This window comes from Elephantulus edwardii, unplaced genomic scaffold (genome assembly GCF_000299155.1).
Source record: "Elephantulus edwardii isolate Elephantulus edwardi_28Jun2011 unplaced genomic scaffold, EleEdw1.0 scaffold00008, whole genome shotgun sequence".
Lineage (NCBI taxonomy): Eukaryota > Metazoa > Chordata > Mammalia > Macroscelidea > Macroscelididae > Elephantulus > Elephantulus edwardii.
This window is the reverse complement of record NW_006399758.1, coordinates 1,277,407-1,291,424: the sequence shown is the minus strand read 5'-3', so window position 1 is coordinate 1,291,424 and position 14,018 is coordinate 1,277,407. Positions and strand designations below refer to the sequence as shown.

General features: G+C 35.4%; 1 protein-coding gene across 3 annotated transcripts in view; it reads right to left on the bottom strand.

Moving 5' to 3' along the window:
• Nucleotides 1–283: 283 nt before the first annotated feature.
• The window catches only part of MYBL1 (v-myb avian myeloblastosis viral oncogene homolog-like 1), a 58,220-nt gene continuing 44,485 nt past the window's right edge, over nt 284–14,018 (bottom strand). For 2 of the 3 annotated variants that reach the window (XM_006880424.1, XM_006880425.1), the window contains exons 10-15: nt 12,343–12,711; nt 8,185–8,327; nt 7,618–7,732; nt 2,666–2,782; nt 2,476–2,577; nt 284–412 (exon numbers count right to left, since the gene is read on the bottom strand). In XM_006880424.1, coding sequence (XP_006880486.1) covers nt 284–412; nt 2,476–2,577; nt 2,666–2,782; nt 7,618–7,732; nt 8,185–8,327; nt 12,343–12,711 — 975 coding nt within the window. Of the gene's footprint in view, nt 413–1,876; nt 2,054–2,475; nt 2,578–2,665; nt 2,783–7,617; nt 7,733–8,184; nt 8,328–12,342; nt 12,712–14,018 lie in introns of all 3 variants that reach the window. The other variant, XM_006880423.1, reaches the window with a different exon arrangement.

The window sequence follows — 14,018 nt, the reverse complement described above, 5'->3', positions numbered from 1 at the left end:
GTGGAAAAAAAATAGGTGAAAATTTACTTTTAGAAAATCTATAAACATTCTAATTACGTTCCCTGTCTTGTTCTTGAAAAACCATTTAAAAAAGTATCTTCTTTTAAAAAATAACCTATGAAATTGCATAACCTTACTTAAGTGGCTTAGCTTTATGAATGCTCATATTTTTTAAAAAATGTGTAAACCATCTTAGGCTTGTATTAAAACTTCAGAAATAATTGACAAAAATGTCTTTATAACCTAATTTAGTGTAGAAGTAGTTCACGAGTTCTAACAGCAGTTACAGTATTAGAGCCCTAGAAGTGCTGCTGGTTGTCGTGTAAGCACTTAGGTATCTTCTTGCTTGTTCAGTCATGATGAGCTGGTCTTCTGTCTTCCCATAAACCACTGTTTCCCATTCACAATTTGACTGGGAAGGAAATATAATCACTGATATGAAAATTACTGTACCAACTATTTATCCTACTTAACAATAAACTTTGAAAAGTCAATTCTTTTGGCTAACTATATGATTTACATGCCTCTGAAGGCAGGCTAAAATTCTGTCCCCAATATATATAATATTTAGAAGCCATATTGATATATAGTTTCCAAATAATGAGTGAGCCTTAATGAGGGGGGAAAGTCAGCCTTTCCTGTTTCAACATTCCTGAAGAAAGTTTTAAAGATATACTGTCAAGAATGATGTGTCAATGCTTTATGTCTTAAAAACTAGGTCATAAAAAAAAAAAACCCAGAAAAAAACCCCAAAGAACTAAGTCATTTATTGATAATACAAAATCAAGTTTATGGTTGGTTGTTTTCTTCCCTTATCATTAGTACATTTCAGGTCTGACCAGCTATACTGTAAATTTTCCTGAGAAGTTCTCTTAATTAAATGCTAGGAACTCAAATTATTTTTTTCCCCCAAAATTACTTTAAAGAGATCAAAAGAATGTACTTCTTTGAAGAGCAATAGCCCAAGCCAGAGGTAAGGAGGCCATATTTGATTGGCAAAGACTTTCAAGAAATGCTTTAAAGTCAGGAACACTAATGCTAGTGTTTGTGATGTGAAGAAAACTCTCACACCTCAACACTCAAATTCTCTAGAGTGAATTCTTAGCAAAAAAATTTTCCAGTCTTCATTTGTAGATATACGCTGGTTGCACTGAAGCAAGAAAAAGATCTTGCTTTATAATTTCTGAGCCAAAGAGTTCACTGGAAACCATCAAGCCAACAAAATAATGTTGTTTCCAACCACTTACCTTTTCATGATAGCAAATTAGGGCTATCTATATTTGTCGAAGGAGAAGAGGGACCAGAAGTGGATTTAGGTTTTCAAAAGCAATGACACTTAAGAAAATCACTAGCAAAGTCTTAGGCTACAACTCCAGTTATTTTGTTTATATGTGCTCTGATGAATGAGTTTCTAAAAAATTCAAAATCCAGTGTGAGCCACATAATAATTTAAGTGAAGGTTTAGGTACTGCTACAGTAAATTGCAAGGAGCCCTAGTGTTGTAAGCGTAATGCAGATCCCTTCTAACCAAAAGGCTGTTCACTTCCATAAAGATTTACAGCTTTGGAAACCTAAGAGATAGCTCAACTCCACTCTATAGGATTTCTATGAATGAAAATTGACTCAATTGCAAACTACTACTACTACTACTACTATTCGCTGCCTTCGAGTCAGAACTGAGCTGACCCTCTAGTGGGTTTTCAGAGGCTGTAAATCACAAAGGAAGAGATCATCCATCTTTCTCTGGTGCAGCAGCTGGTAGATTTAAATTGCCTGCCTTTGGGTTAGCAACACAAATATAATCTGTGATCAGTAAATGCAAAGTGATAATTGAATAAACAACAAAAATCACTGAAAGAAATGTATAAATCCATACCTGAAAATTCTTTTCCAATTTGACAACTTTGGAAATGTTAGGGTTTGGTTTCTTTTTTGTAAGTGTACATGTTTTGTTGGTTGAATTTATATCTTGTTTTTCAGGAGTCAAGTAGCACCTATTATCATGTATTTTCAATAATGGTATCATTAACAAAGATGTATATATATTTTCTGACTAAGGGAGAGAGAGAGAGAAAAAAAAGAACATAAAATAACCAATTCAAAAACGGGAAAAAAGGGAGGGACTACTGAGTAAGTGGTAGTGGAAGTTCTCCAAGAACGCTTTTGGCTCCTTTGAAATTCTGGTAATGTAGTCATAGTAAGTATAAACAAAACAATTAGCATGGAAATGTAAGGTTTTTAGTAGTACCAATTTTTTACATCATACATAAGATAACTATCAAAACAACTATCAAAAAACAAGGATATTCTCTAGTTAGTAGTTTATCTTTGAATTACACAGGATGATATTAAAGGAAACTCCATGAAAATTCTTAACTGGTCACATAATGATTGAAAGTAAGAAAACTAGGACTTAAGTAAATTATTTTAATAAAAAACCAAACAACAACAACAAGAAATCAGCTCATTACAAACCTGCATGTCTGAAGTGTCTTCAGTTAATAGTTGAGTGTCTGCTTCTTTTTCCCAGTTATCTAAGACTAGTGATTTTCTGACTTTCTTCACAGACGCAGTATGCTGGAATAAACAATTTATAAAGGAAAAATCACGGAAGAGTTACTTGGAAAAGATGAGACTTTTGTTAACTGTAATACTAAAAGGTCACCTCTTGTTTACAACTTTTGTAAGCAGGTTCATCTTCCTCTTTCAGAAATATGTCTGTTCCAGTTTCTTCTTTTAAAACTTCCCGAATATCTTCTTCCAAGAAGGCAAGAGGCTGTGACTGAATTTTTTTAAAAAGAATTTTGTAAAATCTTTTATAGTAGTCTCTTTCTCCCCATATACAGCAAGCGCTCTTCTATACTTTTTTCACTATTAGCATAGTTTTTCTTAGTACATATATATATATATATTAATCAGTTTTATATATCAATTATATACATACTGAAAGCATTAATGAAGTGTGATAGTTTCTTCATTTTAAGCTACTAAACAACCATCTTACCTTCACCTAAGAGCTTTAGTTAACAGGAAGTAAGTATTTACATTTAAAAACAGTAAAAAAAAGGAAAGTATGGAACAAATTGGAAACGCACTAGTTCTTTTTCTGCATCTCCCATTTATGCTACACTTAATTTCTGGTTGACATGTTTCTTAACACTATTAAGACTAAAACCAGGGACCAAGCCCTTTTCATCTGTGTACATTCAGCCTTTAGTGTGCTGTCCAGACAGCATTCAAGAACAAAACATGTGTACGTTTGTGTGTGTGCGCACGCGTGCATGTCAACTTACAAATCTATCTGTGAAAATACAAATACTCTGTGTGCTGAAAATAGATGGAACACAAATTCATTTCATTCACTAACAAAAATTACTCGTTTAATTGTTCTAAGGTGACAAAAGCAAAAACTGCTATATTTAATACTTTTCCAGGTTTAATTCTAAAGTAAATGGAGATTTATATCTTTAAGACTTAAGAGCTTTCACTTTTTTGACTGAGTTTCAGTGTGCACTATAAAAGTCAATGTTTACAAAAAGGCAACAGGTATTTATAATGTATGTGATGAAAATTCTAAGGACAATCTCCAAAATGTGTAGTGCTGATTTAAATTAAGATGAGTAAGTGAAGTGGTTAGCACAGAGGAAGTGATTAGCAAATAAATGGAGGAGAAGAGCACCAGGGTTTAAAAATTAGCTTTCCACAAAAACATGTATGAGTCTAACAGGTATTTTAGGAATTTAATTACTTAATAATTAACTTTTTATCTTAAGTTATTTATGAAAACTATGTTTTATCAATAATTTCTAACCAAAAAGCTGTCAATACTGCTAATATTTTATATTAGAAATGCCAGAAAGCTAAGAAACAAACCTACAAGGACTTCATTCTAAGGAATTTGCAAGCTATTTTCTCATATAATCTTAAAAAAATGATTGTTTTCCTCCAAATTATAACCAAGTAACCCCGATGCACTATAAAATTTTAAATATCTTCAAATCACTGTTTACTGCTCTAACCCTCTATTAATACACACATCCTTATTCATACCTGGTACATTCACCACTGTATCTCCAAGTTTCTAGTATAGTGCCTGAAACCTAGTAGGTACTCAATGAATACCTACTGAACTAATGAAGAATTTGAAAATGAATAAACTATTAAAATAGATTATTTAAATAAAATTGCTAACTCCACACAATGGACTGGTATCAAAAGAATAAAAATTTTAAGTTAAATATATGTGTTCTTTAACTTCATTAAATTAAAAGAGCAGACTACAAAACAATGAATAAAGTGTGATTTCACTTTTTTTGGTGTATATAAGACTAGACAGCACTAAAAAATATGATTATACACAGTGGAGTTAAGTGACAAAGAATTAATCCTATTGGATATCCTCTAAAAAAGGCTAGAATATTTAAGAATATGAAATGTCTTTTGGTAGAGTGATTAAACCAAGTAAACTAGAACTTAATTTATACTCTGGTGGCTTAATGATGAGGAATTGCACTGCTATACCAAGGCATGTGGTTCCAAGCCACCAGCCTCTCTGGAGGAGAAAGATGGGCAATCTCCTCAGATGTGTTTTCCTGTGTCTGAAAAGCTAGTGAAAGGTCAGCTCTGAAAGAGTTCTTACTTGACAGTATACAACCACCACCCATATAAGAATAGAGGGAAAATATAGTAACCTAAGAAAAGTGACTACTATTTTTAAAATATTCTTATGAAACCCTAATATCAGAAATCTACATCTGACTAGAATGCCCATGTTTTTCTAAACTGTTTCAAAGTTGACACAGATGAAAGCACATATCACTAGAATATTTTCCAATGCCATACATGATGTATCTACTATTACTGTTGTTGCTGCTGCTCCTGTTTCCACCATATTAGGATAACAATAGAAGCAACTAAGCACTGACTACTTGAAAGTCAGAATGAGTTCCTTTTATTATCTCCTATCTTCATAGTAACCCCTCTAAGGTTATGCTCCACTGCAAAGAGAAAACTGAGCCTTGCAGAGGCATCCTGCTCAAACAGCTTCTTAAATATCATTATGGAATTGATTTATTCATACAAAAATGTTAAAATTACTTTATTTTACTACATGTAATCAATACTGGAACTACTGAAAGTGTAAGAGTCTACGAAAAGGGTTCCTTACACTTCACCAAAGAAGACATTCAGATGGCTAACAAGCACATGAAGAAATGTTCAAAATCCCTAGTTCTAAGGGAGATGCAAATTAAAACTTTGAGACATCATCTCACCCCAGTAAGAATAGGAAAATTTAACAGAACAGCAAGCAACAAATGTTGGTGAGGTTGTGGAGAAACTGGAACCCTTATTCACTATTGGTGGGAGTGTAAAATGGTGCAACCACTGTGGAAGGTGATATGGCGCTTTCTCAAAAAGTTACAAATAGAGGTACCATTTGACTCAGCAATTTCACTACTGGGAATATACCCCAAAGAGACCATAGCTGACATCCAAGCAGATATATGCACACCCTTGTTTATTGTGGCTTTGTTCACAATAGCAAGGAGTTGGAAACAACTTAAGTGCCTATCAACAAACGAATGGATAGAGAAGCTGTGGTATATTCACACAATGGAATACTATGCTGCATTGAAAAACAAGGAACTCATGCAATATTATTCAAAATGGGTGACCCTGGAGGACATTAGGCTGAGTGAAGTATCTCAGTCACAATCTGCATGGTGCCACTGCTGTAAAACAGGACTAACCTTGGGGTTGGGGAAGAGACTGAGAAAGATGGGTTCAATAATGTATACTGCATTGAAACAGATGAGGGAGAAAACTGTTTAAAAGGGATATGTGGTTAGGTATTTTTGTCATGACAGGCATCTAAAGCAAAGGCTACATGGTGGAGTGGACCTGGGGGAGGGTTTGTAAAACAATGAAAGAATTTTTCTTTTACTTTTCCAAGAGGGTAGTGTACTAGGAGGAAGGGTTGGGAGGGGAGAAAAGTGCAACAATGAATGAATGGAAATCCAAAGTCTCTGTAAATTTTTACTGAAATTAATAATAAATTTTAAAAAAACACAAAAAAGAAAAGGGTTCCCTCAACTGACAGTTAATTTTTTTCTCTAGTTGATAAAAAAAACAAACCAAACCCATTGCAAGTGAGTAAAGTACACCTGACAGCAGCCCTGTAGGACTGGGTAGAGCTTCTCATAGGGTTTCCAAGGTGGTACATCTTTACAGAAGCAGACTTGGCTTAGCTCTCTCCAAGCCTCAGATGATATAAAGCCAAAACCAAACTCCCTGCTGTAGAGTTGGTTCAACTAAAGGCAGCTCCATTGATTTCTGGAGGCTGTAAATCATAAGGAGAACAGATTGCCTCATACTTCACTCACCGTGGCTGATGAGTTTAAACTGTCAACACTTAACCCACTTAAAACACTCCAGAAAAAAAAAACAAACACTCCAGGCAAGGGATTTATTTACAAGAAAAAAATTAATGCAAATTTAAAGCTCACAGATCAAAATATAAAACTTTGAAGAACAGGCTTTTTAAAACTGTTCAGAATTAAAGTGGCTAAATATTATAATTTGCTAATACTAGGAAAACTCTTAAAAAAAAAGAGTATACAAGGGAGCTCTGGTGGCCTAGTGGCAAGAAGCTGCACTGCAATTCCAGAGGTGCTTGGTTCGAATCCACCAGATGCTCTGCTGGAGATGCAATTTCCTCCTGTACCAGTCAGATCTGATTTGATGGTGTACACACACACACACACACACACACACACACACAAATAAAAAGAATATACATACCGGAAATAGCTTGCCTCCAGAAACTCTACAAACTAGAGAAACGATGGAATTTATACAGATGTTCAGGTCTTTCGTTCATAGGGTCACTGTGAGTTGTCTATGACTCAATGGCACTTAACAACAACAACAGATCCTGGACAGAAGATCTCTTCAATGTAACACATCTTTTGATTTCTTGACTACTGCTGCCAAGAACTATTTCGACCCAGGGCAAGCTTGCTCCCTTTCTTATAGGTAACCTTAACACCGAGTCTTGCTCCAGACCTAAACTGGGTTCAGGCCCAGTTCCAGAGACAAAAGGGAAATATAACAGCCAGCTAAGGAAGTGAAGTAGGACGGAGCCTCAGAGCTCAAGCAGCCATCCCCACTGGACCCACCCTGGCAAACACTTTGCAGTCCAAACGGCAGAAAATGTCAGGAAAATAATCTTCTAATCGAACAAGAAGGCATGCCACTTCAACCCAGGACCAACAGTAAAGTGTTAACATGGACTCCCCTTCCCCCTTCACCTCAACACCTCTGTTCAGCATGAAAAAGCCAGAGAGTCTGCACCTCATTCCCAAATGAGAAACCCACAAGTAAATAAGATACTTTCTTCGTTGAAAAAAAATTAATCACCATTGGACTATGCTCACCATTACCCTGTCTCTTCTGGTCCCCACTGGATCTTTATTGTGCAGCCCTGTGATTTCATCCCTGCCCATCCTTACTCTTCTGTTCCCAACCCTCACCCCCTTGAGTACCCATACATATTTTTTACAATAAAAAAAAATGACGAGGCTTCACCTAAAAAAAAAAAAAAAAGAGTATACATACCACAATTTTAAGAGGTCCATATTTTTTCTCCTGAGCAGCAAGTGCATTCTTAAAAGGAGTAGGAGTTCTTGGTGTGGTTCCCAACAGAGATCTTCTAATAGTAGGTGTTCTAAATCTAACCAATCATTTAGAAAACTGTATTATAGTAAAAATTTTATCTAGTCTCATTAAGGAAGCAAAATTAAGATGAAAGGATATAATAAATATTCCTGTATTAATATATGAATTTTAAATATTTCAGTGCAATTGTAAATTATGCCTGCTAAAGCTAAGTCTTATTCTAATCATCTTAAATGACAGTAATAAAAGAATATAAAACTAAAAAAGAATATATAACTAAAAAACATTTTGCTTGAAATTCATCTGAGACTATTTTGCTGAATTTTTCTTCTGGTATTCTAGAGATAAAACATACTATTAATATTTTTTTACCACTAGTTGCACAGAGATGGGGATTATGACATATTCATAAAAAGCTATGGATATATTTTTCATATAAAAAGCTACCCTACCTGCTGAAATTGTACTTTCAATTTTCTCTAATACAATTATTTAGTATCTACCTACCCTACATTTTCCTTTTGATCTTTGGGGGTTGCTTCCTTATGAAGAGGAGTGGTAATGAGGACTTTCTGTCCACAAATCGGAGTTGATGTAAATGAAGGATTTTCCATGTTAAGTTGTTCATTTGCAGGGCATGTGTTAAAAAACTAAAAAGAGAATTTAAAGAAAATCTTCTTAATATTATAAATTTATAAGTTTTAAAATCAAAATCTCATTAACATTAAACATTAAATTGATGATCTTGTAGTTATGTCATTTCTCTCAGGAAGAGTATTAACAATATAGTTATATTCTGCTTCATGTAAAGTAAAGTGCATGATGACAGGAATTTTTATGTTCTATTCATTGCTGTCTCTGAGAATCATGCTTGGTACATAAAAGGTATTTTTTTAAAAATGCTTTTAAAATTTTCAAAACTTAAAAAAAAATTTAAAAATGTAAAAGAAAACAGTAGTAATTCTCTCAGAAAATGTAGAAGCTTTTTTAGCTGTTATTCATAAATAATCCTAAGTGGTGTTTTCTATGAAAATACTATGAATTCCCTTTAAAGAATTTCATTTTACTTGAATCTACAATCAACTCATGAAAGCATAAGTCAATAAACTAGATTTTCATGTTGGACAAATATATTGTAAAGATCTCTTTTAAACTGTCCCAAAGCAAAGATTTGAGGACTAAGGCACATCTGGCCCAAGCCATGGTTATTTTCAATCAATTAATATGCATACAAAAGCTGGACAATTTTTAGGGAATTGATGACTTTCAATTATGGTGTTGGCCAAGAGTGCTGAATAGAATGCTGACACAAGAAGTCTGTTTTAGAAGTATCACCAGAATGTTCCATAGAAGCAAAAATAGTGAGATTTTTGTCTCAAATCCTTTGGACATGTTATCAGGAGGGACTAATTAATCCCTTGAGGATTTTAAAGCTTGTTAAAAGTAGAGGAGGGAGCTCTGGTAGTTTAGTAGTAAGGAACTATGCTGACATCCCAAAGACACACAGTTTGTATCCACTAGTTTCTTTGAGGAAGAAAGTGAGACTGACAGTCTCTGAAAGAGTGTAAGAGGACCATCTATGAGTAGATTCTAACTCATAACAACAATAAAATAGTCAGTAAAAAAGAAGAAGGCTCTCAAAGAGATTCACTCAGCGGCTACAAAAACGAGCCCAAACATAGGAAGGACTGTGAGAGCAGCTCAGAACTGGGCAGTTGTTTTTTTCCATTGCACAAAGAGTTGCTATGAATTGAAATTGACTCCATGGTACCTAACAGCAACAACCTTCAATTCAGAATGAAAAATTAATGTTTTTCTGATAAGAAAAATAGCTTGAAAATTTCTATCAAGAGTACAGTACAGAACATATATCAAAATATCACCCTGTGCTATCACATGGTTTATTTCCCAAATTACATATTGGAGTTATTTATTGGATTGTAACATATATAACTGTGAAATGCTTATTTTCATAGCTAACAAATTAGAAGGATTAGTAATGGAATATAAATTAAGATATATGTAGGATGATTTCTTGTTCTATCACTTATAACTTGATGGCAATTTACTTAACTCTAATAATTTATTCCACCTTAAAATTAGCTTTCAATTCTTAAAATCCTATAGTTGTTAGGTGCTGTCAAAGTACAACTCATAGTAACCCTCTGAACAACAGATCTGGAACCTACCCTATCCTCATCATCTGTGACATACCTGAGTCTATTGCTGCAGTCACCATGTCAATCTAGCTCACTGAGGGTCTTCCGCTGTTTTGCTGACTCTCTACTTTTCCAATCATGATGTCTCTTTCCAAAGAATAGCCTCTCCTAACAACACATCCAAAGTATGTGAGATGAAACTTCTCCATCCTTGTCTCTAAGGGACACTCTGGCTAAACTTCCTTCCAGACATTTTTATTCTTTTAACGGTCAATGGGATACTCAGTACTCCTCTCCAGTACCACAACTCAAACGCATTGATTCTTCCTCTGTCATCTTTATTCACTGTGAGCTCTGCAACAGTGCCTCATTAGCTACAAATTAAAATCCAAGTTCTTTCCTTAGATATAAAAAGTCCTTTACAGACAGGTCCTATATTCCCAATCATTTCCCACATAAGAATTTACCCTTCAGCAGTCAAAAAAAATTAAAAATCATTGCCATGGAGTTAGAATCAACTCATAGTTGTTTTTCTGAGGCTGTAAATCACATGAGTAGAAACTGTCTGTCTTTCTTCCTTGGAGCAGCTGGTGCATTCAAACCATATGCCTTTGTGTTGGCAGCACAACTACCTACCAAACCAGTTGAATACAATCAGCATACAAAACTCTAAACACAGAAATTTGCAAGTGTACCCAAAATGGTTTGCCACTTGGGGAACAGTGCTGGGGAACAGATTATACACATTTCAGTCTACTCACATGGCGTTCTCTAGAGCACAGGTGGCACAGTTTTCAGAGATCATAGTGATTGTATACTGGCATATCCTCCTCATCTTCCCAGGCTTTAAACATATCCCCATCCAAATCCCAACATGCTCCAAGGCTTCTTTAAACATAAAGCATTTTAACTTCTGTCACGATGCTTTCAATTAACACCAGTTCCACTTCGATTGACAAATTGCTTGATTTCTGACTTTCATTCCAACTACCAGCAGCAGTCAAGAAATCAAAGATTTGTTGCATTTGGTAAAGCTCCTATTAAAGATCTCTTTAAAAAGTGCTAAAGAGCCAAGATGTCAGTTCAAAGACACAGTGGACCTAATTCAAGCCACGGTATTTTCAGTTGCTCTATGTGCACACGAGACTTGGACAATAATTAAGAAAGACTGAAGAAGAATTAATGACTTTGAACAGTGATGCTGGTATTGACTATATCATGAATTGCCAAACAAACAAAAATAAAAACTTCTTGGAGGAAGTTTTAGAAACAAGGACAGTGAAACTTCAGCTCACATACTCTGGGCATGTTGTCAGAAGTATCAGTCCTTGGAGAAAGATATAATACTGTAGGTGAAGGTCGGAGAGGAAAGTCCCCAATGATATGGACTGTTACAATAACTTCAACAGTGGGTTTGAGCACAGCAGAGATAATGATGATGGTGCAGGATAAGGCAAAGTTGATCAGAGTTGATCACTGAAATCATAGTTGACTCAATGACACCTAACCACCACCATCACCTTCCAAGATGTTCTGAAAAAGGATTAAGTGAAATGTTATGTAAGAAGTGGTCAGCACATAGCCTGGAACAGTGCAAGTGTTCAACAAGAAAGGTATTATAATATAAGAGGTACTACATATCCAAATATAGACATCTGCTGCTCAGGCACATTACTCCAAGAGAGCAAGCACAAACATCCCCAGAACACCCTTAACACATGGTCTCGTATAGAGCAGCTGTGTATTTCTTTCAGTGAACATCAAGAAGGAAAATTCAATAAATAGATTAAAATATAAATTATTCTACATAGTTGAGGTCTCTATTTTATGAAATACATCTGCTGAACAGTAATTCAGGGAAATGAATCTTAGTCTTGCCATTATGTAACTTTGGGCAAATCATTTTACCTTTCTGGGCCTACTTACTGATGATCTCTAATTTGGAATTACATATTTTAAAAGCTCACTCCAGACAGTGAGAAGAACAGCTGCATAACTTTTAGGATGTATACAGTGTTACTGAGGTGTACATGTAGAAATTATTGAGATGGAGTTTTGTCATGTATATTTTTACCACACAAAAGTAAAATTTTAAGTCCCATTAGCTCTAAAAATGACAAATGAGCATAATGAAACTACCACACTTTGTGAGAGAGCACCAATTAACTAGTGGCAAGAAGTTGTGCTGCAATCCCAAAGGCACATGGCTCGAATCCATCAGCTTCTCCATAGGAGAAGGATGGGCAATTTCCTCCTGTGCAATTAATTGCTTCTGAAAATACACCAGAGAGGGTCCGCTATGGGTCAGTTCCAACTCGACGGCACATAACCACCACCACACTTTGTGAAATGAGAGTTTAGTACTCTCATGTACATGTCTAAACACGTCATCCATTCTCATATATTGTCAGAGTAACCACTGCTAACGAAACTATTAAAGATCTAATTTTGATCTAGATCATTAACATTCAGGGAATACAAACACTCTCTCACACACAGAACCTACCTGTGACGGAGAAAATGGTAGTGTTTTTACCGGTGTGTGTTTTAGTGCTGTATTCCCACCATCACTGAATGGGCCATCACCAAGTTCGCTGCCAGGGGAATGACCCCCTCGTATTCTTTTCTTCTTTCTGAGGATGGTTGGTGGAGTGCTAAACTTGGCCATGTTTGGAGATGCTGGAGGAACAGCCTCACTGTCTCCACCATTACAAATGTTTTTTTTCCCTTCAAGTACAAGACTGACATTAAATTGACATTCCATAGGTCCTTCATTGTGCTGAATCCGCATTAGCTTAACTGGAGTGGACTTAACAGGAGAAGCAGCAGCGTCAGAAAGATCAAAACTGGTAACATCACTCCATGCTACAGGATCCTGGAACAAATTGTTCAACTAGAGTTAATGCTATAAACTGGATCAATCTGATCTCACACATTGGGTAATCTCCATAGAGTTACTAATTTTTCCTCTAGTAGAAATAGACTATCCTCACCCATCGTTTTTTAAAGCAAATCATTTGAAAAGCTCTGATTGTGGTTTTCCCATAACTCCAACATGAAACATTCTAATGTATTTCATTTGATTCAGTAGCTGAAAGTAACAAAGCATTTAAAATGAAAGGAGCAAATTATTTTAAGTAATTGTCAAAGAGTAAATAGCTCATCACAGAAGTTCACATGAGAAAAAGTCTCCATTTGGCAATATACATAGAAATCCTTAAAACATGCGGTTTCATTGATCCAGAAATTCAATTCAACCTAAGGACATTACCATAATTTTTCACAAAGGTTTATATATGGTTATTTCTTTTAGTAATAATTGGTTGCTACATACATACCTAATAATAACAGCACATTAGTATAAACATTTTCATAAATGTATATGTTAAAATACTATGAATGAATTAAACACAAAGATAAGAAAGTTAAGAAAATAGAGATATGCTTCAATTTGGGGAAAAAACTGAACATCTCCATGAATATAACACTTAAGGGAATATGTAATGTCACCTTGGGTTGAAAAAAACCAATATGCAAGTGTGTGTATCTTTTTTATGTATACATTTATGCATGTCTATACAAAATGGCACTTGAGACCAATGTGAAAGACATCTACAGAAGCTGGTTCCACAGAGGCTGGGATTGGGGAGCACTATGGAGGAATGTTTATTCACTAAGGGAAGTGAGGCCATGTGATAGGGCCTCCTATTTAAAAACCCATCTGGTTTAATTTGTTTTTTGTCAAACATTCTAAGTGGTATAGCACTGGCCTATGCATTGCTATACAGAGGTAACTTGTGGTTGCTGTGACGCTAAGCACTGACACTGATGTGCCAACTGCGATAATGGTTACCCATGGTGGACAGTGTTTGGTAGAGCTCCCTGATTAAAACAAGCTTGGAAGCAGGAGTGGCATCCATTCCCTGATTAGAACAAGCTTAGAAGCAGGAGTGGCATCCAAAATAGCTTGCCTCCGAAAATTCTATGAACAGTGCTCAGGTCTTTCGTTCACAGGGTCACTATAGGTCATCTACAACTTGACAGCACTTAACAACTACAACACAGAAAACATACCAAATTGTTAACTCCGGGCTCAGGAGTAGTATTGGCAGATAAGAGAAGAATTTAATGAAATAACATATGAGCAAGAGCCTATGGTGATGAAGGAAGAAGTTCAAGCTG